Here is a 24,547-nt window from a genome sequence, read left to right as displayed (position 1 = left end):
ACTCATCTATGTCAACCAGATTTCCTAACCTAATCTAGTCCCACTTGCCAGCACCTTGGTCCATATCCCTCTGAACCCTTTTTATTCATGTACCCATTCCAGATGCATTTTAAATGCTGTAGTTGTACCAGACTCCACCACTTCCTCTGGTAGCTCATTCCATACAAGCACCACCCTGTGTGAAAACACTGCCCCTTAGGTCCCTTTTTTTATCTTTTCCCTCTCACCCTAAACCTATGCCCTCTAGTTCTGGACTCCCCCACCCCAGGGAAAATACTTTGTCGATTGATCCCATCCATGCCCCTTCATGGTTTTATAAACTTCTATAAGATCACCCCTCAGCCTCCAACACTCCAGTGAAAACAGCCCCAGCCTGTTCAGCCTCTCCCCATAGCTCAAATCCTCCAACCCTAGCAACATTTCTGCAAATCTTTTCTGAAATGTTTCAAGTTTCACAAATCCTTCCTACAGGAGGGAGACCAGAATTGCACACAATATTCCAAAAGTGTCCCAGAGATATTCTCTGAAACAATCCAATGTCCTGTACAGCTTCAACTCATTGTTCCTTTTGACAATGTTCTATGCCCACTCACAGACACCCTTGACCCTGGAACAAGGGAGACCATGCACCTTCCTGGTCCCTTTTGCAGCCATAGAAATGCCTATGGAGAACCCTATTAGTACTGGTTTTCTGTAATTTGATCCTACCTGTTGAACAACAGTGCCAGCTGTGGTAGCACTGTTCTGGCAGCTGCTGTTGTTATCCCCTGATCGGGCCCTACCCACCACTCCACTCCTCTCCTATCAACATCCAGAACGATATACTTGTTGGAGATGGTTTAGCCACAAGGGTGTCCCAGTCTCCAACTGCCTGTCCCTTCCAGCTACCTGCCTGAACCTTGGTAGTGACCACGATATAAAACTCCTGTCTATGACGCCCACCACCCACTTTCCTGAACGCCCCGAAGTGTGTCCCCAAACTGACCCATGTAATCTGACAGAAGCTCCAACTGGACAGTTCCCACAGGTTTGGTTGGCATGACTGTTTGAACTGTCTCGTATTTCCCACATTCGACATGATAAGCAAACTACCCAGTGTACTGCCATTTTAATCTTCTCACAACTATTTCATTGAAAATTAATGCCTGTTAAAATTAACTTACAGTAAACTAGATAGCCCTAGAGTTAGAATCTCATTAAAGAACAATAAATATGCAATTAATTCTAAAATAGCAGTCTCGGTCCCACTCTTAATCCCAGGACTGTACTGCTCCCCCACCAGCCTGACTCCCATTGCCCTTAAACCTGATGGGGAGGGCAAGGTGAATGGTGGTTTCAGGTAAGAACAGAGTGAGTCATCTGACCGTTACTGCCCAATCAGCAGCCCTTCTGTCCAAAACGTTACTTTGGCATTGTGACGTCACTCCCCTCCAGGTCTGGCCCCGGAAGCTCCTTCCGCTGCCTCAGCCCCTCAAGGTGTGTCCTCAAACCCGAGCCCGCTCCTTCGGGATTGATGTGGAAGCTCCCACTGAGTGAGACCGTTTCATGCCGGGTCACAGGAAGCCTTGACTGTGCTGGGTGTTGACAGTGTCAGTTAAATATTAATCTGCTCAACCTGTCACTGAGAGAGGTGTGAAAAAGGGGATAAATCGGAATCACCTTCTTCTGTGCTGTCGATCTCTACGACAATCATATAACCAGAAGGTAACACTCTGAGATCTTAATCAAGGTGCGGGAACAAATGACTGCAGATGCTGGAATCGGAACTGAAAACAACAAATGCTGGAGATCACAGCGGGTCAGATAGCATTCACAGGGAGAACAAGCTGACGTTTCGAGTCTAGATGACTCTTCATCTTAATCAATACAGTTAAATATTTTTAGTGTTTTGATATCAACACGATCTATTTGCTGTTATTAGAATGTAGTTTGCTTCCATTTGTTGAATAGCAGCAGCAACAAAATTCCGCCAGCATTTTGATCAGTCTAACAACAATGGTACATATTCTTTTGTTTAGCTTGTGAACAAATGCAAAATTATGACGGATGGAGTAAATGTGGGACAAATACAATGTACTTCAATGAAAGGAAGAAATGGAAAAGGTAAAGTTCAAAGATCAGTTGTGTTACTGGCAATATTCCCTGATGAGTATCAGACCCTCCAGGATAGAATGTTACAATTTCAGGAAAGGCTGAGAAGTAACTGTTGCTATCAGAATGGGAAACAGCATGGCAGGCATCTCAGGAGACTGCATAGCCTGAGCACAACTTGCAGATGAATGGTATTTGGTGCTTGGCCACTGGGCAGACCACCTATGAACAAAAACAGTTGTTTTATCCCCTCATACATGATCTGTGGCAGCAGGAGAGATCATCTAGGCTCACGATCCTGCTACATGGAAACACAATTCAGTTTACTGAACCAGCTCATAACATCAATTGGATGGCCAGGCTGGTTGTAAACAGGTCTTGGCAGTGTGGCTGTGGAGGGAGGTAACTATCTGTCCTTCTGTGGTTCCATTCAAGCCCGGGTGTCCTTGGAGATGGGGCGCAGAATGTCCATCTCAATGCCTTTAGAGGGATGGAACACCACAGAGGCATACAGTGCTTTATTTCCCGTCCAACTCCATTTCGACTTTATCCCTTCCCTCTCTTCCTACTACGTCCGCTGCCACGTTTATATTTGGTATTGTATTGCCCAAAAAAGGCTGCGCTTGTAAATCATCAATTGGATATACATGAGTTTTTACTGGTGGTGGCTGCTCATTATACAAAAAAAAGAAGTTGCAGTGGGAAAGAACTCATTTTTGTGTGATAACACTTCTGGGTAGAAATATAGACTAATAAAACACAGCAATGAAGGGCTCCTATGGTGCAGGGTTAGAATTCTTAAGTGTGTTCAAGTTCAGCCTGCTACCCTAAATGTGTAATATCTATGGGCAGAGTGATTAGAAATAACTAATGAGAACTGAAACAATTTAAGTTTTTGACTCTGTCATGTAGGAGGAGAAAGAGACCATTAATCCTTGTGAAATTGCTACATAAAGACAGGAAGAGTCTGCAAGTAAAATCGCACAATTATTTATTGCAAATTAATATTTTGTATCAATGGTTGAAAGTAGAAGGTTTTTGGTGTGATATTTCTTTAGCTTTTTACATCAGATTTTTTAATTGCATGTTTTGTTCACTTTCTTCTGACAGACGGTGATGGAAAAGGAATTAGTCAATTGCTGAATAGTTACAGCGACAGGGAGTTAAACCTGATTACCCGATTCTACTGTGAGAGATTGGAGGATGCAATATTAGACTTGGTGGAGAGCATTGCCCTGACATTAACAGCAACTGATTCATTGAGCAATGGAAATTACGCTGTAAGTTATATTATAGATTTTTTCCATTATTCTATTATGAATCAGTAAAATGATTGAAGTGGGCATGTATTTGAAGGAACCTTTGGAAGTTTAAGGAAAAGTAACAAGGTTGTGCATCTCATTAATGATATGAAAAACAGTAAAAGTAAGGGTCAGGGGTACAAAAATAAAAATGCACCAGAAAATAGAAAATACTGAAACAATATTTTTTTCAAAAGAAAAAAAAATAATGAAAAGTTGTTTACTTGAAGGACCGATAACGAACTGAGAGCAAAATAGAAATTAGTGAGGTGGGACCCCATGGCTTAGTGGTTCGTGGATGAAATCATGTGATGATGAAAACCACATGACAGAGAATGTCAGGATAACAGATCAGTTTTAGCGAGATGGAAGAAATGCCATGATGAATATTTCACTGGGAAGAATAGCTTGTGTGTGCTCTGCAAGCAACAAGATTCTAGCAGAGAGCACAAATAAAAATACCATGGTGGGGAGGGATTGGGGTCAGCGGTTTTAAGGGAGACACTGGAATACCCATTGAGTTCCGTTTCCAAATCGATTATGATGGAATTCTTCAGTTTATGTTGTATGCAGCTTTTGGTTTAAGCCCGAACACTATGGTCATTGTGTCATTCAGAACTGAGAGAGCTAAGTTTGGCTCGACCTAGAAATAAGTGAAACATTGTCATGGGCGGCACGGTGGTGTAGTGGTTAGCATTGCTGCCTCACAGCACCAAAGTCCCAGGTTCAATTCCAGCCTCAGGCAACTGCCTGGGAGTTTGCACGTTTCTCCCCGTGTCTGCGTCGGTTTCCTCCGGGTGCTCCGGTTTCCTCCCACAGTCCAAAGATGTGCAGGTCAGATGAGTTGGCCATGTTAAATTGCCCATAGGTTAGGTGCGTTCGTCAGAGGGAAATGGGTCTGGGTAGGTTACTCTTCGAAGGGCCTGTTTCCACACTGTAGGGAATCTAAAAAAAATAAGAAATGTGTTGTCAAGTTTTAAACAGGTCACCTTATGAAGTTCAAGTTCAAGTACCAGTAAGGTGCCACTCATGTCACTGAGGCAGGTAATGTTGAGGGACTCTTGAAGAAGTGTCCTGTCCAGATCATCAAAAGTGAGGAATTACAACCCCTTGTGAAGTTTTTTTGACTTGGTAGATTAGATTAGATTCCTTACAGTGTGGAAACAGGCCCTTCAGCCCAACAAGTCCATACCGACCCTCCGAAGAGTAACCCTGAAGAAGGGCTTATGACCGAAACGTCGATTCTTGTGTTTCTTGGATGCTGCCTGACCTGCTGCGCTTTTCCAGCAACACATTTTCAGCTCATCCTTAAATACAGGTGAGGTGCCGGAGGACTGGAAGGTTGCTCATGTTGTCCCCCTTTACAAGAAGGGTAGTAGGGATATTGCGGGTAACTACAGACCAGTGAGCCTGGCATCGGTGGTGGGAAAGTTGCTGGAGAAGGTACTGAGGGATAGGATCTATTTATATTTGGAAAACAATGGGCTTATCAGTGATAGACAACATGGTTTTGTGCGGGGGAGATCATGCCTTACCAACTTATTAGAGTTCTTTGAGGAAGTGACCAAGTTGATAGATGAAGGAAGGGCTGTTGATGTCGTATGCATGGACTTTAGTCTACTATGGGGAACCTTATCAAATGCCTTACTAATGGAGAAAGTGAAGTCACATGGTGTGCAGGGTGTTCTAGCTAGGTGGATAAAGAACTGGTTGAGCAACAGGAGACAAAGAGTAGTAGTTGAAGGGAGTTTCTTGAAATGGAGAAAGGTAACCAGTGGTGGTCCACAGGGATCAGTGTTGGGGCCACTGTTGATTGTGATATACATAAATGATCTGGAAGGTTGGTATGATCAGCAAGTTTGCAGATGACACGAAGATTGGTGGAGTAGCAGAAAGCATAAGGGACTGTCAGAGAATACAGGAGGGTATAGATAGACTGGAGAGTTGGGCGGAAAAGTGGCAGATGGTTTTCAATCCAGACAAATGTGTGGTGATGCATTTAGGCGAGACTAATTCAAGAGTGAATTATACAATGAATGGAAGAGCCTTGGGAAAAGTTGATGAGCAGAGAGATCTAGGAGTGCAGGTCCATTGTACCCTGAAGGTTGCTGCACAGGTGGATAGACTGGTCAAGAAGACATACAGTATGCTTGCCTTCATTGGACGGGGTATTGAATATAACAGCTGGCAAGTCATGTTAAAATTGTACAAGACATTGGTTCGGCCACATTTAGAATACTGTGTACAGTTCTGGTCGCCACATTACCAAAAGGATGTGGACGCTTTGGAGAGGTTGCAGTTTAGGTTTACGAGGGTATTGTCTGGTCTGGAAGGTGTTAGCTATGAAGGGAGGTTGAGTAGGTTAGGTTTATTTTCATTAGAAAAAAGGAGATTGAGGGGGATCCTGATTGAGGTTTACAAAATCATAAAGGATATAGACAGGGTGGATAGAGGTAAGCTTTTACCCAGGGTGAAGGATTCAATAACAAGAGGTCACGCTTTCAAGGTGAGAGATGGAAGAGTTAAGGGGGATACACACGGCAAGTACTTCACACAGAGGGTGGTGGGTGTCTGGAGCGCGTTGCCAGCAGAGGTGGTAGAGGCAGGCACAGTAGATTTATTTAAGATGTGTCTGGGCAGATGCATGAGTAGGTGGGGAGCAGAGGGATACAGATGCTTAGGAATTGGGCGACAGGTTTAGACAGTACATTTGGATCGGCTTAGGCTTGGAGGGCCGAAGGGCCTGTTCCTGGACTGTAAATTCTCTTTGTTCTTCGTTCTTTGTAAGCACACATGTTGAAAAGGCAAAACTTCATGCAGTTGCAGTGATGTTAATATTGTGTCTGTTGGTGAGCTGAAGGATATTTATGACTTCAATTATTGGAGTTTCATGATGTTATCAGAACTAGTTACCCAAATTGTCCCAAATACCATAATGACCGTTGATATCCTTTCAATTCTTACTGCAATAAAATCCTGGTAATTACAAACTTTTCAATGTTTCCTACAAAATTTCTAATTTATTGTTTTGGATTTCCTTTTTGTTTCTTTGGATATAGCAGTGAAACTAGTCCACTTTTAATGTAGGAATTCAATGAAGGTGTTGTGGTTCTAGCTATTAAAGTGACAACATGGATCTCATGTTCGCATCATAGTTCAAGTGTTATGGATTCAAACCCAAACCCCAAAACTTCCACTTCCAATACTGTAGAGTCCGGTTTTGTTTATCACATAACTTGTTAACTGCAAGTTTCATGTCATATCCAATAGATTCCTCTATTCCTGATGAAGGGCTTTTGCCCAAAACATCGATTTTCCTGCTTCTCGGATGCTGCCTGAAATGCTGTGCTTTTCCAGCACCACTCTGATCTAGAATCTGGTTTCCAGCATCTGCAGCCCTTGTTTTTGCCTACTACTAATGTCTCCCTCATAGTACTTCTTCACAAGGGGAGGGAAAGTCTCATCAGTGTGCTGAGATGAATATTCTTCACCAATGGAACATCATTAATGTAACAGCTTTTCACAATTCCGACACTGCTGTTTATCATTTTCTCTCTTTCATTGTTTTCCTTTCTATTTCTTCCTTTTCTGGTTTATTCCATTGTTCTTCCTTTGTTTCTTTCTTTCCCATCTTTTTCCCTCATTTCCTCCATCAATTCATTCTTCCATTCCGTTCCTTCATCTATTGTTTCCCTTTTCCCGTTTCCCTTTCTATTTTACCTGTTCTTCTCTTTTATTCCAGTATATCCGTAATCTGTCAGAGCATCAACAGAGAAAGGAAGCAGCAAAACATCTTCTGAGCACAGTGACCAAAACCAATGGCTGCAGAGAACGAATATTTTGGGAAACATTGGTGAAAATGCAAGAATCAAAGCCAAAACTGAAACTCATTCTGAAAGAAATTCAGAGCAGAGGTATTGTACGGTCCAATTATTTCTAGCAATCAAACATGGTTGCCTCTTTAATGGGTGAGGCTGCCACACACTACTAATGAAATGAAACATCTTTCCCAGGTTTTGACTTGCTTTATAATGCACGCATCGGAGAGATGGAAGGAGAGCTATCAGATCACCTCAAAGGTAAGTCAAAATAAAAGTAATCGTTAATCATAAAAATGTACTGCATTAATTAAGTTCTAACATTTTATTTGTGTCTCACATTTCATCACTGAAAGGAAACAAACCCTCCAAATTATTACCATTAACTGTTTCTATAAAATGCAATCAAAGTTACAACACGAAGCAAATGAACTGGAACTTGGGCATGGACAAATTCAATGCCACATGTGTGATATTGAGCTTTGTTGGAAATTGCTGAATGCTAATTTTGATTTTCCCAGCTGCTCTGGAGCAGACTGAGCCCAACTTTCCAGTTTTAGATGCTGAACCACAAGGTCACAATCAGCTTTGCAAGTCAGTTGGTTTCAAAATCTTCCCTGGTACTTTGTCAGGCCATTATTTCTTTTCCCTTCAGTCACATCAGGATCTGAAAAGAAGTCTTGCTTTTACTGTCAATACTCGGCCTTAGGGTGCCTTTATGCAAATGTAAACCTCAATATCACCAGAGTCTCAGAGTCTACAAAGTCTATATTGGGCTGGAGTCACATAGAGCTCCAGACCCAGTTAAAGCTTGAATCAAATACATGACAGACTGAGTAAAGATGATGTCATTTATAGGATCACATTTGGTTCTAGACTAGTTACTGATGAAGTCAGATCTGGTGAATACAGAAGTTAGAGTATGGTCCCACAGTGTGGACAGAGTGAACTGATATGTATGTACTGGTTGAAGAAGGTCTTGATTCATATGTCGGCTCCACCCTGGGCAATGACTTGAAACACACATTGACCTAAAGAAGGTGAGGATATGGGTCACGTATAGAAACAGAATCTTTAAACATCCAAGTGTCATATTTCTACCAACTGCATATGTAGTAGAGTTCAACATGTATCAGATTGCACACATGTTGTTTGGGCATTGAATGAAGGCACAAATAGGGCTACAATGATATTAGCTTGACCGAATTGATCAACCAGGACTAGATAAGGAATTGTTTTTCAATAAGTCACATATCCCAGAAACACATTTCTACACACAGTACTGAAACATTGGATTTGTGAAGAGCCCATATTTGCTGAAATCTTACTGACGTCAGGTGGCTGTGTCAAAGACTGTACTCAATTGTCTGGCCTGGCAATTAGTTGACTTGGAAACATATTTAGGCTCATATCGAGATAAGATTTGCTTCATCTATGTCTCGGACTTGTTGAAACATGAAATCAAATATGGGGTCAAACTGGGTATAGGTACATTCACACGAAGATTCAGAATAGATAGGGAGTCCATTCACATAAAATCTTAGACTGTACAATGAGAGGCTTCAGCTTTCGCACTGAAATGGACAATGAGTTGATAAAATTGGTGGAAGATCCCAATGTGATCCTTATACATCGACAGTGTTATTTTATAATTATGGTTCACATAGCACATTTAATTGTATCACTGGTTTTCATCCTGTTCCCAACAGTAAGCATTGAAAAAGTGAGAGTTATGCACAGTCCCTATTCAGCCAGTGGGCTATATGTTTACATTAGGTATAAATTGTCTGAGATTGAAGCAGACATCAATCTTAGAAACACTCTGATACTATCTCCACTAGGGACAACAGACAAAACAAAAATGAATGCAGTAAATAATAATAAGTGAACAATGTGATAATATTTGGCTTCTCAGATGTTCCAATGTTAAATTCTCCTCAAATGGAGATGGAGATGACGATAGAGTGGAGGGGCTTGTCTGTTATAATGTAAAATCTACTATAATTCAGTATTTATTCGGCAAGATTAATTTCTAGCACGGCGGAGTAAAATTTGGATTTGACTCCCATATTTTGTATTGCTACCCAACTCAAACTCCTTGCTTCTCGTTAATTGTTTTAATGTAGTTAATTAACAAATAAGAACAATGCCAACATAATTTTGATCATTTTCATGAAAGGTATGCAAGATCAACACAAGCAACACCTCCTCCATCAAACCGAGCATGTGTTCAAACACACCATCAAAGGAGACAGCAAAATAACGACCATTTCCCTCACTGATCGATATACAGAGCTTATCATTATTTCCACTCTGCGTGAACGGAGACTAGTGGAACATGAGCTCCTTTCCAGAGGCAGAGAACATGAAGAATGGCAGCGGAAGTACGTCACCAGTGAACTTGAAAAAATCCGGGTTGATCAATTATTCAGGAGCAGTTTTGGTCACTCCAGCCTGTCTGGCACCACGGTGGTTAGCGGAGTGGCTGGCATTGGTAAGACAACAATGGTGCAGAGGATGGTCCATGAATGGGCAGCAGGAAACATCTATCCTCAGTTCCAATTTGTTCTACATTTCACATTTCGAAATCTTAATGCCATCAACAGAGCCATTTCTCTGACTGAAATGGTATTGGATCAGTACCCTTATTTAGCAAAGATAATTGAAGATATCTGGATGAAACCTGAATATCTTCTCTTGGTTTTTGATGGATTAGATGAGTACAAACACCAGATTGATTTCACTGGCCACGTGGCTGGTGATGTCTCTGCGAATCACTGTGTTGCGCCTGACTGCAGATGTGAAGTTTTTGAAATGGTGCACTCCCTGGTACAGCAACAGCTGCTCAGAGGTTGTTCTGTGCTGGTTACCAGCCGGCCGACTGCCCTTAACTCATTGGAAAAGGCCAATGTCAACCTTTGGGCTGAGATCCTGGGCTTTCTTGCTGATGAAAGAAAAGAGTTTTTCAGAAAGTTTTTTGGCAGTGAGCAACTCGCTACCAATGTCTTCAAACACGTCGAGGAGAATGAGATCCTGTACACCATGTGCTACAACCCTTCATATTGCTGGATCATTTGCTCAACCTTAGGCCCGCTCTTTACACAGCTGAAGTGCAAGCAACCTCTTCCCAAAACCATCACTCAACTTTTCTCCATCTACCTTTCCAACCTCTTGGACAACCACAAGCGAGATGTTGAGGACCAGCGGATGGTTTTACAGCGACTCGGGGAATTGGCTTACCAGGGAGTTTCGAAAAGGAGAATTGTTTTTAATGAGAATCACTTCATTCAGCATCAGCTGGAGTCCAGCAAATTCATTTCAGGATTCATGATGGAGATCTTGGAAAGGGATGACACAGCTAAAAACATTGTGTACACATTTCTCCACCTTACCATCCAGGAATTCTTGGCCGCCCTGGCTCAGTATTTGAGTCCAAAGCATCAGAATGTGGTGGAAATGCTTCACTGTGCTTTTAAGAAGGACGATGGTCGGTTTGAGATTTTTATTCGATTTTTAGTTGGTCTTTCAACACCCACTTCATCCCGAAATCTGGAACCGTTCCTGGGTCCGCTGTCTCATCACACGACCTGTCAGGTGATAGACTGGCTGCAGGCCAATGTTCAGGCAGAAATCAAAAACCTGGACAGAGTCACTGGAAAGAGGAAACTGCTGAACACATTCCATTATTTGTCGGAGTCTCAGAATAGAGCTTTAGTTCAGAAGACCATTGGATCTGTGGAACGTTTGAACTTTGGGGACTCCAATCCAAAGAATGCACTGAGATTGAACCCAATGGACTGTTTTATAATGTCTCATGTTGTACAACTTTGTGAATCAGTGATGGAGTTGAATTTGGAGAAATGTTATATTCAGGAGGAGGGGATCAAACGATTGGCCCCTGCAATCCACAAGTGCAAAGTTCTAAGGTATGTTTGATCCGGATGAAATTAGATAACATGTCAGCAATGACCCATTGATTTTCTCTTATAAATTCCAACTGATATGAATTTCATAGGATCATAGAATCTCTACAGAGCAGAAAACGGTCATTTGGACCATCTAGTCTGCTTCAACCCTCTGAAGTGCATCCCATCCAGACCCCTCCCCTATCCCTGCATTTCCCAAGGGACATGAAAGGCTATAGAAAAGATTGAGAAGGATGTTGCCAGGGTTGGAGCGTTTGACCTAAGGGAGTGGCTGAATGGACTGGGACTGTTTTCCCTGGAGCATTGAAGGCTGAGGGTGACCTTATATATAGAGTTTATAAAGTCATGAGGAACATGTTAAGGGTAAATAGGCAAGGTCTTTTCCTTGGGATCTGGGAGTGAGAGGGGAAAGATTTAAAAGGTACTTAAGGGGCAACTTCTTCACACAGGATGGTGTGGGTATGGAATGAGCTGCCAGGGGAAGTGGTGGAGGCTGGTGCAATTACAACATTTAAAAGGCATCTGGATGGGTATATGAATAGGAATCATTTAGAGGGATATGGGCAAAATGCTGGCAAATTTGATTAGATTAATTAAGGATATCTGGTCGGCATGGACGAATTGGACCAAAGGGTCTGTTTCCTTGTTGTACATCTCTATGACTCTATAACCCATCTAGTCTGCACATCCCTGGAAACTATGGGCAATTTAGCACGATCAGTCCATCTGGCCTGCACATAGATGACTGTGGGAGGAAACCAGAGTACCCAGAGGCAACCCCCGCAGACACTGGACGAATGTGCAAACTCCACACTGACAGTCACCCAGGGGTGGAATCAAACCCAGATCCCTGGTGCTGTGAGGAAACAGTGCTAATTGTTGAGCCATTTGTCACTATAGTAGCTGAATCACAATTACTATTCGTTTTTTTTCTTGAGAGTCAAGGAGTTTTCCATGCTTTTTATTTATTTTTAATGATACTCCTGCATTGACCTTGATACTGAGTGAAAACTATAATAGAAAAAAAAGCACCAGGCTAACTTAGTTGGTCTTACACTGTGAGACATTCAAAAGCCACAAGGAGTCTGGCAAAGTCTTTAACTAGTGCTATGACAAGGAAACAAAGAACCGAGCCAAATCATCGTACCTCTGTGTTCACAACAGAGTAAAATTAAAACCTTCAAAGATTTTAACCTGAACAATTCCTAACCAGACTTTATAACCAATCGCAGACTCTGTTGATAATGAAACCTAGACGGTGGGTTAATAACTGAAACGGAAAAAAGCAATTTATTACCAATATAGGAACTTTAGCAGAGCAAAATTAAACAACAAAGTTTGAAACCAATAACCTTGTTTCCAGGGCAATTCACACAAAAGACAGACAGACAGACAAATAAACACAGTGAAGGGATAATTAAAATAAAGTAACAAAACTGGCCAGATTAAGTGGTTTTCATATCTTATTCTCAATGTATATTTGATGGTTTCTTTGTTAATTTTCTGAAGATATCGATCTGTGCCACCTTTGAACTCACTCTGAGGACTGAAATTCTGAAATAAAGTACAAGGTTAGGCAGGGAGCATTTAAATCTTCATGCTGTAACATCAATAGCTAGGTTCATTCTCTCAAAAGCACAGTCCCAAAACCAACTTAAACCGTGATCTATGTCTATGTTTGACCATGTCGTTCTCTCCCAGAAACAAATGGAAATTGCTGTTCTGAGGAAAGCTCATTGGACCAAAATATATCTATCCACAGATGCTGCCAGACCTGCTGCGCTTTTCCCTCAATTTTTGTTTTTGTTTCTTATGTCCAGTATCCGCAGTTCTTTTGATTTTATGTTCTATCCCAGGCTTGTTCACAACAATTCCCAGGTACTGGCCTGATCAATGCCCAAACATTTCTTATCTGGTTCAATGTGCTGCTCTCCCACCGTGCTGAAACATCTACAGGATCCTATTGATCAAGAGCTAACCTGTCATTAACTGTGAGGCCCCACCTCGCGAACAAACAGCAGCTTGTTTGTTTGTTTTGTTGAAACTCAAGTTGCTGTCCACAATTCAAAGATCATTTCCAGCTCATTGCAGTTCACTGCTACAAATCAAAATTGATGAAATAATAAATTAAATGAAAAGTTGGCAAATGTTTGAACACTAATCCTAAGAGGCCCTCAATTAAATGAACAGACCTGGTGTGTGTCTGAACACAGTTCACTGACAGAGAATAGCAATGGAGATCAGGTGGCAAATCAAACTGTTGAACCCAATCTCTGTTACCAATTGTGTGCCATTGCAGAGATGAATATCATCCTTTGCAGTTTACTTTTACAAACCAAAGCTAATCTGGTATTGTATTTGACCCAACCATTCACGAGATAAATAGTAAGTGAATGCTGTACCTAGTTCAATGTAGAATACGTTGCTAACACAGCAAGGCTGCCATTCATGTATCTGAAACTGTTACGGGTGAGGGTCAGGGTGGTTTTGAAATAGAGGTTCAACAGTCTGTGATTTACAGGAGGCATGATCTGCCCTTTGTGGTAGCACAAAATTCACCATTCACCTCAGCAGGAGGGAGATTGGGCAGCTCATCACCACATATTTTACATGACTGTTGGGATGAACGATTATCCATTCTGCTTGGAACTGAAAACATGGCTTGTGTATTGTTAAATACAATAGAGATGCAGGAATTTATTGATTGATTGATGTCTATAAGTCTTTTTCTTTGTTGTGTTATCCAAGCAGGGCAATAATGCCTCACAATTAACCATTGCTTTTACTCTTTGCTGGATTACATATGGATGAGTTCAATGGAATATAATTGCACAAATGTTTAAAAAAATTGGAGATAAGACAATCAATTTTCTGTCTTGCGTTCAACTTGTCAGAGTCAAATAACATGGAAACAGACCCTTTCCAGTCCATGCTGAACGTAATTCCAAACTAAACTAGTCCCACCTGCCTGCTCCAGGCCCATATCCCTCCAAACCTTTCCTTCTCATGTATTTATCGAAATATCTTTTAGAATCATAGAGATGTACAGCACGGAAACAGACCCTTCAGTCCAACCTGTCCACGCCGATCAGATATCCCAACCCAACCTAGTCCCACTTGCCAGCCCCGGCCCATATCCCTCCAAACCCTTCCGATTCATATACCCATCCAAATGCCTCTTAAATGTTGCAATTGTACCAGCCTCCACCACATCCTCTGGCAGCTCATTCCATACACATACCACCCTCTGCGTGAAAAGGTTGCCCCTTAGGTCTCTTTTATATCTTTCCCCTCTCACCCTAAACCTATGCCCTCTAGTTCTGGAATACTCAACCCCAGGGAAAAGACTTTGTCTACTTAGCCTATCCATGCCCCTCATACTTTTGTAAACCTCTATAAGGTCACCCCACAGCCTCCGATGCTCCAGGGAAAACAGCCCCAGCCTGTTCAGCCTCTCCCTATAGCTCAAATCCTCCAGCCCTGGCAACATCTTTGTAAATCTTTTCTGAACCCTTTCAAGTTCAGAACACCTTTCCAATCGGATGGAGACCAGAATTGCACACAATATTCCAACAGGGGCCTAACCAATGTCTGCTACAGCCGTATTGTTTGAAATATGTGTTCACTAGTCATCAACTAATTCAGTCAGAATAGTTATGCAAGATTTCAATCTGTTTTCTAATACTGCACAACACTGTTCTATCTGCCCATGCCTCAGTGTGTCAATGAGAAACAATTGGATGGAGTTTCTGTAAGGTGAAGTTTATGCTATGTTAATCAGAGAGATTGTTTTTTCCTTCTTGTCTGTTAGGCTGAATGACAATAACATTGGAGATACAGGAGTCAACATTTTGACTGCATCTTTGGTGCATTCGGAATGCAAAACAAAGCGATTGGAGTAGGTAATCTTCCCAACATTAACCCCAAATTTTATGTGCAATGATTTGTGGCAAGTCGGGAATTTGCTGTATCTTTGGCATGACCACTGTTGAATATATAGGGGAAGGTGAGGACTGCAGATGCTGGAGATTAGAGTCAAGAGTGTGGTGCTGGAAAAGCACAGCCAGTCCGGCAGCATCCGAAGAGCAGAAGAATCGATGTTTTGAACATAAACCCTTCATTAGGACTCTTGATGAAGGGTTTATGTTCGGAATGTCGATTTTCCTGCTTCTCGGATGCTGCCTGACCGGCTGTGCTTTTCCAGCACCACATTCTTCGATCTTGGTAGACTGCACCTGGAGTATTCTGTTCTGTTCTGCACAACAAGTATATATTAGACTGCAATCAAATTTCAACAGGAAGGTATTAGGGAGAAATTGAATCAGAATCTTTTTGTGGAAATTATGGTCACATGGTAACCAATGGAGATGTTTAAAATGCTGAATGATGGGACAGGGTCGTTTGCTAAAAGATCGAGGAAAGAGCATTATTTTAAAGTTACAGTTAAGCCATCATTCGGGAGCCAGTTCAAACCACACTTCTTCCAACTAGAGAAGCACAATTTTCAGATTCTCAACAAAAAGAGTTGTTAAGATTCAGAGACGAAAGTAAAAAAGTTAATTTTTTTTTCTTCAATTAATACAATTTGGCCTAAGCTGATGTGTTTACATCCCACGTTGTTACAATGCTTGAGGAGAGATGCAGGACATTGGAGAAAGGAAGAAATGACTCATGAAAAGGATTTCATGGATCATGAACATAAGGTCTGAAGATAGATTGCAAACATTGGATCTGTCTCCATGAAGGAAAGGAAGCTGTGATGTAATTTGAATGAAGTATTAAAAATGATAATTTCAGTGGAAAGAGTCGGTAGCAATAAACTGTTCACTGCCATGAAATGATCAAGTATATCAGCACAAAAATTCAAGAAATTGCCAAAAGAAGCAAGAACAATGTGAGATCATCTTTTCTGCACAGTGACTGGTTAAGGTTGGAATGTTGTGCCTGACTGACATCATGGCAGAGGCTGGTTCAACTGAAGTGTTCAAAAAGGAATTAAACTTTGATATGGAAAGGCCCAGTGCACAGGGACACGGGATACAGAGTGGCAGGAAGTGAATTGCTCATTCGGAGCCTCGAATCACCTCCTCCTGCACTGTACCCTGTTTGATTCTTTTCAAAATTAAGAGTAATGCCTTTCAATTAAGGAATAATAGTGTTAAAGACTAAAAGCATTAAAGTTAATTGATTATTAGTTTGTCATTACTGAGTCAAATAAAATGAAAAGGAGGCTGATGGTTCAAAAGCTTTCTCACTTTGTTATGCTGATCCAATTATTGCTCTTCCTTCTCAGTGGAATTTCTTTTATCTTTTCAAGCTGTATTGAAAACTGATTTGTAATTATCAATCTTTAGTTTGCAGGATAACAATCTGACATTAGCTTGCATTGAAGACCTGAGGATGGCATTTAGTCAGAGCGAATCATTGTCAATGCTATACCTGGATGGAAATAAATTCACAGATGATTGCATTCCGAAAATGAGAAACTTCATCATCAACTGCAAGAATTTGGAGCTGATTCAGTGAGTGCATATGTTAAAACATTAAACATTTCCATTGTATTGTAAACAATAATTTCCTTAAGTCATGTCCACAGCAAGTTCTTCAGGGGTGCTTAACATATTAATTCACCTGAACATAGAAAATCAGAACAGCAGCAGGCCATTCAGCCCATAGACCCTGATCTATCATTATATATACCATGAATGATTATCCAACTTTAAACCCTATTCCTGTTTTCTCTTTGATATCCTTGACCCCTTTAACCCTGAAGAACTTTATCTGCCTGGCGTTATAGAGATGTTCAGCACAGAAACAGGCTTTTTTGTCTAACTGTCCATGTTGAACAGATACCCCAAATTAATCTAGTTCAGATGGAGTTTAATTTAGATAAATGTGAGGTGATACAGTTTGGAAAGGCAAATCAGGGCATGACTTATACACTTAATGGGAAGGTCCTGGGGACTGTGCTGAACAAAGAGACCTTGAAGTGCAGGTTCATAGTTCCTTGTAAGTGGAGTCACAGGTAGATAGGATAGTGAAGAAGGCATTTGGTATGCTTTCCTTTATTGGTCAGAGGACTGAGTATAGGAGTTGGGAGGTCATGTTGAAGCTGTACATGATATTGGTTAGGCCACTTTTGGAATATTCTGCGCAATTCTGGTGTCTCTCCAAGAGGAAGGATGTTGTGAAACTTGGAAGGGTTCAGAAAAGATTTACAAAGTTATTGTCAGTGTTGGAGGCTTTGAGCTGTACGGAGAGGCTGAATAAACTCTGTTTTCTCTGGATCGTCGGAGGTTGAGGGGTGACCTTATAGAGGTTTATAAAATAATGAGTCCCATGGTTAGGGTAAATAGACAAGGTCTTTCTCTGGGATGGGGGAGTCCAGAACTAGAGGTTTAGGGTGAGAGGGGAAACATTGAAAAGGGACATAAGGGGCAACCTCTTCATGCAGAGGGTGGTGCTTGTATGGAATGAGCAACCAGAGAAATGGTGGAGGCTGGTACAATTATGATGTTTAAAAGGCATCTAGGTGGACACAAGATTAGGAAGGAAATGGGACAAGCGCTGGCGAATGGAAGTAGATTAGGTTAGGATGTGGAGCTGCCAGTGTTGGACTGGGGTATACAAAGTTAAAAATCACTCAACACCAGGTTATAGTCCAACAGGTTTAATTGGGAGCACTAGCTTTCGGAGCGCTGCTCCGGACAACCACCTGATGAAGGAGCAGTGCTCCAAAAGCTAGTGCTTCCAATTAAACCTGTTGGACTATAACCTGGTGTTGAATGATTTTTGGATTAGGTTCGGATATCTGGTCAGCATGGACGAGTTGGACCGAAAGATCTGTTTCTGTGCTGTACATGTCTCTGACTTGTTATGGACCAAGCCAGACCCCCTCAAAACATTTCAAGAAAGTAGCCTAGACCCTAACTTTGCTCGTTGTTTTAAGAAAGTGTAAAGTGGATATTCCAGGAGAGGTGCCATTGGTCAATCCACTTCGTTTTAAACAAAACCAAATTTATTTACAAGATTACCCAATGAAATAGAAGCAAAGAGAACTGAATGCAGAATAGCCTCACCTATCCAAAAACCAAACAGACTTTACCTGTTGTTCCCTATACTTGCAACAATCCCCATAAACACCTTGTGGCGCAAAAGGTAGCATCAAACACCGGGTCTTACAGGAGAGAGATGTCAGACAGAGAGGAGCAGCATGAACCTGCTTCTTTCACGTAACTGTTTCTTGGATCAGCAGCCTCAAAACACTCCCTGTCTGCTTTCAGTGAATAGCCAGATGTCCAAAAACCAAATCAAACCAGAGAAAAGCTGAGCTGGGGGAAGTGACCATTCCCCTTTCATTGCACAAATTCTTTTAAAAATAAAACTTTTTGCTGGAGGCAGTATCTGTAGCTATAATCAAACTGGCCCGAAAACCCTTTGAAACCCAAACCTTTTGGAACCTGTGTCTTTTACGATCTCTCTGGGGGGAAGAAAACCAAGTGCAAAAGAACCTTGTTAAAGGAGCAGCATCATCACAGACTCTATTTGACAGCATTTGGCCCTAATCCCCCTCAACCCTTCGCATTCATAAACCCATCCAGATGCCTTTTATATGCTGTAATTGTACCAGCCTCCACTACTTCCTCTGGCAGCTCATTCCAATCTCATACCATCCCACTGTGTGAAAAAGTTGCCCCTTAGGACCCTTTTAAATCTTGCCCCCTCAACTTAACCCTATGCCCCCTAGTTTTGGTCTCCCCCAACCCTGGGGAAAACATCTTGTCTATTTGCCCTACCCATGCTCCTCATTGTTTTATAAACCTCAATAAGGTCACCCCTCAGCCTCCCATGCTTCAAGGGTAACAACCCCAGCCTATTCAGCCTCTCCCTCTAGATCAAACCCTCCAACCCCAGCAACATCCTTGTAAATCCTTTCTGAACCATTTCAATTTTCACAACATCCTACCTATAGCAAGAAGCCCAGAGCTGCATGCAGCATTTCAAAAGTGGCCAAAGCAATGGCCTGCACAGCCACAACATGACATACTAAAGCAAAGAAATACAGATAGTAGAAACCTGAAACAAAAGCCAAAATTGCTGAAGAAACTCAACAAGCCTGACAGCATCTGTGGAGAGAAAGTAAAGTTAATGTTTCGAGTCCAGTGATCCTTCTTCACAGCTGACTCTGTTTCTCTATCTGTAAACCTGCTGAGTTTCACCAGAAATTTCTGTTCTTTTTGAGAACAATATTTAACTTTTTCTTTCCAACCATTCAGTGTTTTAGCCAACAAACATTCTCTCTGACAGTGAATATCACAGACTCACCTCAACCTGAGTGAAGAAATTTATCCTCATCTCAGCTCGAAATAGCCTACCCCAGATCCTTAGACATTAACCCTTTGTTCTGGACCTTGGGAACATCTTTCCTGTGTTTACCCTGACCTTTCCTGTTAGAATTTTGTCGGTTTCTAAAAGGTGCCCCATATTATTCTAACCTACAGTGGAAATAGTCCTAACTGATCCAGTCGCTCTTCATTCATCAGTCCTGCTATCCCATGAATCAGTCTGGGAAACCTTTGTTGTATTCCTTCTATGCATGAATGTCCTTCCTTAGATAAGGGACAAAAACTATACACATGACTTCAGGTGTGGTCTCACCAAGGCACTGCATGTAGGCAACTCGACAGCCCTGCTCCTGTCGTTGAATCCTCTTCTCTTTTTTTTCTCTTTTTCTGTCTCTCTCTCTCTCTCTGCCTCTGTCTGTCTCTCTCTCTCTTCGCCTCAGCATGCTACTCTCTAAGGGGTTGTGGGAGGGAGAGAGACTGTCACACATCTCCTTCTGGAATTTGTCTTTGCAAAGGAAGTCTGTAGAAAGATGCAGTGGCCTTTGTCAAGGTTCGTCCTGAGTAGCTCCATGACGCAAGACTGTGCTCTTCATTCTGTTCCCCGGGACGCACACCGAGACAAACATCAACTGCTCCTGGAGGACCGTCACCTTGCTTAAAGACACTCTTTGCTCTGCCTTAAAGTTGTTGATTGTTAGTTCCCGCCTGAATCACACACACTGCTGTTTACCCTCCCTTTCCAGGGGTTAATCCAGCTGTTCTTTGACACTGAACAGTCAGCAATCTCCTTCCCTGTTCTAGTGATTCAACTCCCAGAATTTTCCTCAGTCACTTCTCACTACCACCCTCTGGTGGATGCTCTTTCTCCTGCTGAGCCCCATGGCCTCCGCGATTCCCATCTCATTAAGTTGAAACAAGTTGTTATTTCTTATTGGTTCCCTTTGCGTGAGTTTCAGGTCTAGTCTGGTTGACAATGTCCTCACGAATTAACGAATTTGGTCCCTTGTGTTGCTACTGAGAATCTGATGCTCCCCAGTCTTTGCCATTTGCCATTTGAAGCACGTCTTTGAGGTGGTGTTCAAAGTGCAATCGACATTTCAGTGTGAATTGATGAAAAATCAGCAAAATAAAAATCCTTGCCCATATCTGTCTTGATACCAGTCGTTAGGAAGGAGTCATTACCGTGTTAATTATGTGTGTTGTAAACTTTTTAGTGCCGAAGTTGAAACCAGATATCCATCCCATTTTCATTCCATATTCATATCTGAAACATACATCTTTAACCACACATTATATATCAGTCAGAACTATTTAATATCTTCTGAAAATACCTCTGGGCCAGACCAGGTAAGATTCCCAGATTCCCTTTGGTGATGGACATGAGTGAAGCAGATGTGTATTTACAGCAATCACTGATTAGGTTTGACAATGGTGACTATGAAACTAACTTTCAATTCCAGATGGATTAATTATTTGAGATAAAATTCAGCCAGTTGCTGGTATTTGTACTCTGGGTCACTGCATTACAAGTCCAATGCAATTTCCCCCAGTCCAACTACATCCTCAATTTACATCATTCCCCAAATATCAACATCTTAGTTTCTTACAGCACTGTCTGTGTGTGCAGCAGCTCATTAGATTCTCTCTCCCCCACCACTTACACCCATTTGTTACTGTGTAGCTGCTCAAAGATTGATTTCAAAATGTGTGTTTCAATTGGAAAATTATGAATGATTCTGTCATTTGAACTTTATTAATTGGTTGGTTATTAATCATTAATTTCTTTCTTAGATTATGGAGGAATCAGTTCAGTTCAGATAGAAAGAAGCAGCTCCGATCACTGAGAGAATGCAGGGCTGGTGTCCGAGTATTTGTGTGATCAAAGGATCAAGAAATTGCTAACTATTTGGACTTGATATTACTGAGAGGTGTATTTCTCTCACCTCCATCAAGTGAAACACATGAGATATTACATTGGCTCAAGAAAAACTATTCCTGGAATTCTGAAATAGAATGGGAACGATGTGGAGTATTCAGTAGAAACTTTCAGTCGCAGTTGGTGAGTGTCGATGTGTGGGTGATATTCACCGTCGAGCACAGGGAGATGGAGCTGTGACTGTGAAGCTTTTATAAAAGAGTCCGAGAGATCGCCATCATAGAAACAGGCCTTTCGGCCAGCGTGACTATGCTATCCAGTTTTCACCTTTAAACTAGTCCCTTTTGCCTGTGTTTGGTCCATGTACCCCCCCGTATCTAACCCATCCATATACCTGTCTAAATGTTTCTTAAATGATGAAATTGCACTCACTTCCACCACCTCTGGCAGCCCATTCCAGACACTCACCATCCTCAGTGTAAAGAAAACTGCCTCTCTATACCCTTTTGTATCTCTCCCCTCTCACCTTAAACATATGCCCCAGAGTTTTAGACTCCCTTGGGGAAAAGCTGCTGGCTACCTACCTTATCTACGTCTCTCATGATTTTATAGTTCTGTATAAAGTCACCCCTAAATCTCCTGCGCTCCAGGGGAAAATGTCCCATCCTATCTCATCTCTTCTTGTAGCTCAAACCTTCCAGTCCAGGTAACATCCTAGTAAATCCTTACTGCCCTCTTTCTAGTTTGATAGTTACTTTCTACAGTAGAGCATCTAGAACTGCGTACAGTATTCCAAATGTGACCTCACTCATGTCATAGAGTCATACAGCATGGAAACAGACCGTTCAGTCCAACCTGTCCATGCCAAGCAGATATCCCAACCCAATCTAGTCCCACCTGCCAGCACCCCGGCCCAGATCCCTCCAAACCCTTCCTATTCCTATACCCATCCAAATGCCTCTTAAACGTTGCAATTGTACTATCCTCCACCACTTCCTCTGGCAGCTCATTTCATACACGTACCACCCTCTGCGTGAAATAGTTGCCTCTTAGGTCTCTTTTATATCTTTCCCCTCTCATTCTAAACCTATGCCCTCTAGTTCTGGATTCCCCAACCCCAGGGAAAAGACTTTGCCTATTTACCCTATCCATGCCCCTCATAATTTTGTAAACCTCTATAAGGTCATCCCTTAGCCTCCGACGCTCCAAGGAAAACAGCCCGAGCCTGTTCAGTCTCTCCCTATAGCTCAAATCCTCCAATCCAGGCAACATCCTTGTAAATCTTTTCTTAACCCTTTCAAGTTTCACAACATCTTTCCAATAGGAAGGAGACTACAATTGCATGCAATATTCCAACAGTGGCCTAATCCATGTCCTGCACAGCTGCAACATGATTTCCCAACTCCTATACTCAATATATAGGCGGCACGGTGGCACAGTGGTTAGCACTGCTGCCTCACAGCGCCAGAGACCCGGATTCAATTCCCGCCTCAGGCAACTGACTGTGTGGAGTTTGCACGTTCTCCCTGTGTCTGCGTGGGTTTCCTCCGGGTGCTCCGGTTTCCTCCCACAGTCCAAAGATGTGCAGGTCAGGTGAATTGGCCATGCTAAATTGCCCGTAGTGTTAGGTAAGGGGGAGATGTAGGGGTATGGGTGGGTTGCGCTTCGGCGGGACGGTGTGGACTTGTTGGGCTGAAGGGCCTGTTTCCACACTGTAAGTAATCTAATCTAATACTCTGACCAATAAAGGAAAGCATACCAAACGCCTTCTTCACTATCCTATCTACCTGCAACTCCACTTTCAAGGAGCTATGAACCTGCACTCCAAGGTCTCCTTGTTCAGCAACACTCCCTGGGACCTTTGCATTAAGTATATAAGTCCTGCTAAGCTTTGCTTTCCCAAAATGCAGCACCTCGCATTTGTCTGAATTAAATTCCATCTGCCACTTCTCAGCCCATTAGCCCATCTGGTCCAGATCCTGTTGTAATCTGAGGTAACCCTCTTCGCTGTCCACTGCACATTCAATTTTGGTGTCACTTGCAAGCTTACTAACTGTACCTCTTACGCTTACATCCAAATCATTTATATAAATGACAAAAAGTAGAGGATCCTTGTGGCACTCCCGTGGTCACAGGCCTCCAGTCTGAAAAACAACCCTCCACCACCACCAGTCTCTGTCTTCTATCTTTGAGCCAGTTCTGTATCCAAATGGCTAGTTCTTCCACTATTCCATGAGATCTAACCTTGCTAATCCGTCTCCCATGGGGAACCTTGTCAAAGCCTTACTGAAGTCCACATAGATCACATCTACTGCTCTGTCCTCATCAATCCTCTTTGTTACTTCTTCAAAGAACTTTTGTACACCTGCAACAAGGCATTCCAACTCCTGTACTCCATGCTCTGCAATTTGTTCAATTGTACAATAAACCTGTTTGTTATTAATTATTTCTTATTATTACCTGTCTTCAGTTGTACATAAAGCTATATTCAATTTGTCTTAAACATATGTTTATTACACAAACAACCATATGTTCAAGTGTGTAATTATTCCCAGCGTTAGACTTTAGACAATAGACAATAGGTGCAGGAGTAGGCCATTCAGCCCTTCAACCCTGCACCGCCATTCAATAAGATCATGGCTGATCATTCCTTATCAGTATCCTCTTCCTGCCTTATCTCCATAACCCTTGATTCCACTATCTTTGAGAGCTCTATCCAACTCTTTCTTAAATGAATCCAGAGACTGTGCCTCCACTGCCCTCTGGGGCAGAGCATTCCACACAGCCACCACTCTCTGGGTGAAGTAGTTTCTCCTCATCTCTGTCCTAAATGGTCTAACCCGTATTTTTAAGCTGTGTCCTCTGGTCCTCGTGTTTCCTGCTGCCAGAGTGTCCAATCCTTTCATAATCTTATATGTCTCAATCAGATCCCCTCTCGGTCTTCTAAACTCAAGGGTATACAAGCCCAGTCGCTTCAGTCTTTCCGTGTAAGGCAATCCTGCCATTCCAGGAATTGACCTCGTGAACCTACGCTGCACTCCCTCAATAGCCAGAATGTCTTTCCTCAAATTTGGAGACCAGAACTGCACACAATATTCCAGGTGTGGTCTCACCAGGGCCCTGTACAGCTGCTTCTATACTCAATTCCTCTTGTTATGAAGGCCAGCATGCTATTAGCCTTCTTCACTAC

At 42.2% G+C, this 24,547-nt stretch overlaps 1 protein-coding gene across 2 annotated transcripts; it reads left to right on the top strand.

Moving 5' to 3' along the window:
• The first annotated feature begins 1,463 nt into the window (after nt 1-1,463).
• LOC140474530 (NACHT, LRR and PYD domains-containing protein 3-like) lies at nt 1,464-23,821 on the top strand. Of its 2 annotated transcripts, XM_072567712.1 has the most exons (9): nt 1,464-1,704; nt 2,019-2,103; nt 3,202-3,371; nt 7,135-7,306; nt 7,406-7,471; nt 9,390-11,136; nt 14,948-15,034; nt 16,491-16,658; nt 21,273-23,821. In XM_072567712.1, exons 2-9 carry the CDS (start codon nt 2,040-2,042, stop codon nt 21,358-21,360), a joined length of 2,562 nt encoding a protein of 853 aa, XP_072423813.1. In that variant the 5' UTR covers nt 1,464-1,704; nt 2,019-2,039; the 3' UTR covers nt 21,361-23,821. The 2 variants fall into 2 exon arrangements, with proteins under 2 accessions (XP_072423813.1, XP_072423815.1); XM_072567714.1 differs by lacking the exon at nt 21,273-23,821 and having other exon boundaries at nt 14,948-15,038; nt 16,491-16,555.
• The last annotated feature ends 726 nt before the right edge of the window (nt 23,822-24,547 follow it).

This window comes from Chiloscyllium punctatum, unplaced genomic scaffold, assembly GCF_047496795.1.
Source record: "Chiloscyllium punctatum isolate Juve2018m unplaced genomic scaffold, sChiPun1.3 scaffold_1048, whole genome shotgun sequence".
Classification (NCBI taxonomy): Eukaryota; Metazoa; Chordata; class Chondrichthyes; order Orectolobiformes; family Hemiscylliidae; genus Chiloscyllium; species Chiloscyllium punctatum.
The sequence above is the reverse complement of the archived record's forward strand: the minus strand, read 5'-3'. Positions and strand labels throughout refer to the sequence as shown.

Coding starts and splice junctions, on each gene's coding strand:
- LOC140474530 (XM_072567712.1), top strand. CDS start 2,040: ATGACGGATGGAGTAAATGTGGGACAAATACAATGTACTTCAATGAAA. Junction 7,472..9,389: donor GCTATCAGATCACCTCAAAG/GTAAGTCAAAAT, acceptor TTTTCATGAAAG/GTATGCAAGATCAACACAAG. Junction 16,659..21,272: donor AAGAATTTGGAGCTGATTCA/GTGAGTGCATAT, acceptor TTTCTTTCTTAG/ATTATGGAGGAATCAGTTCA.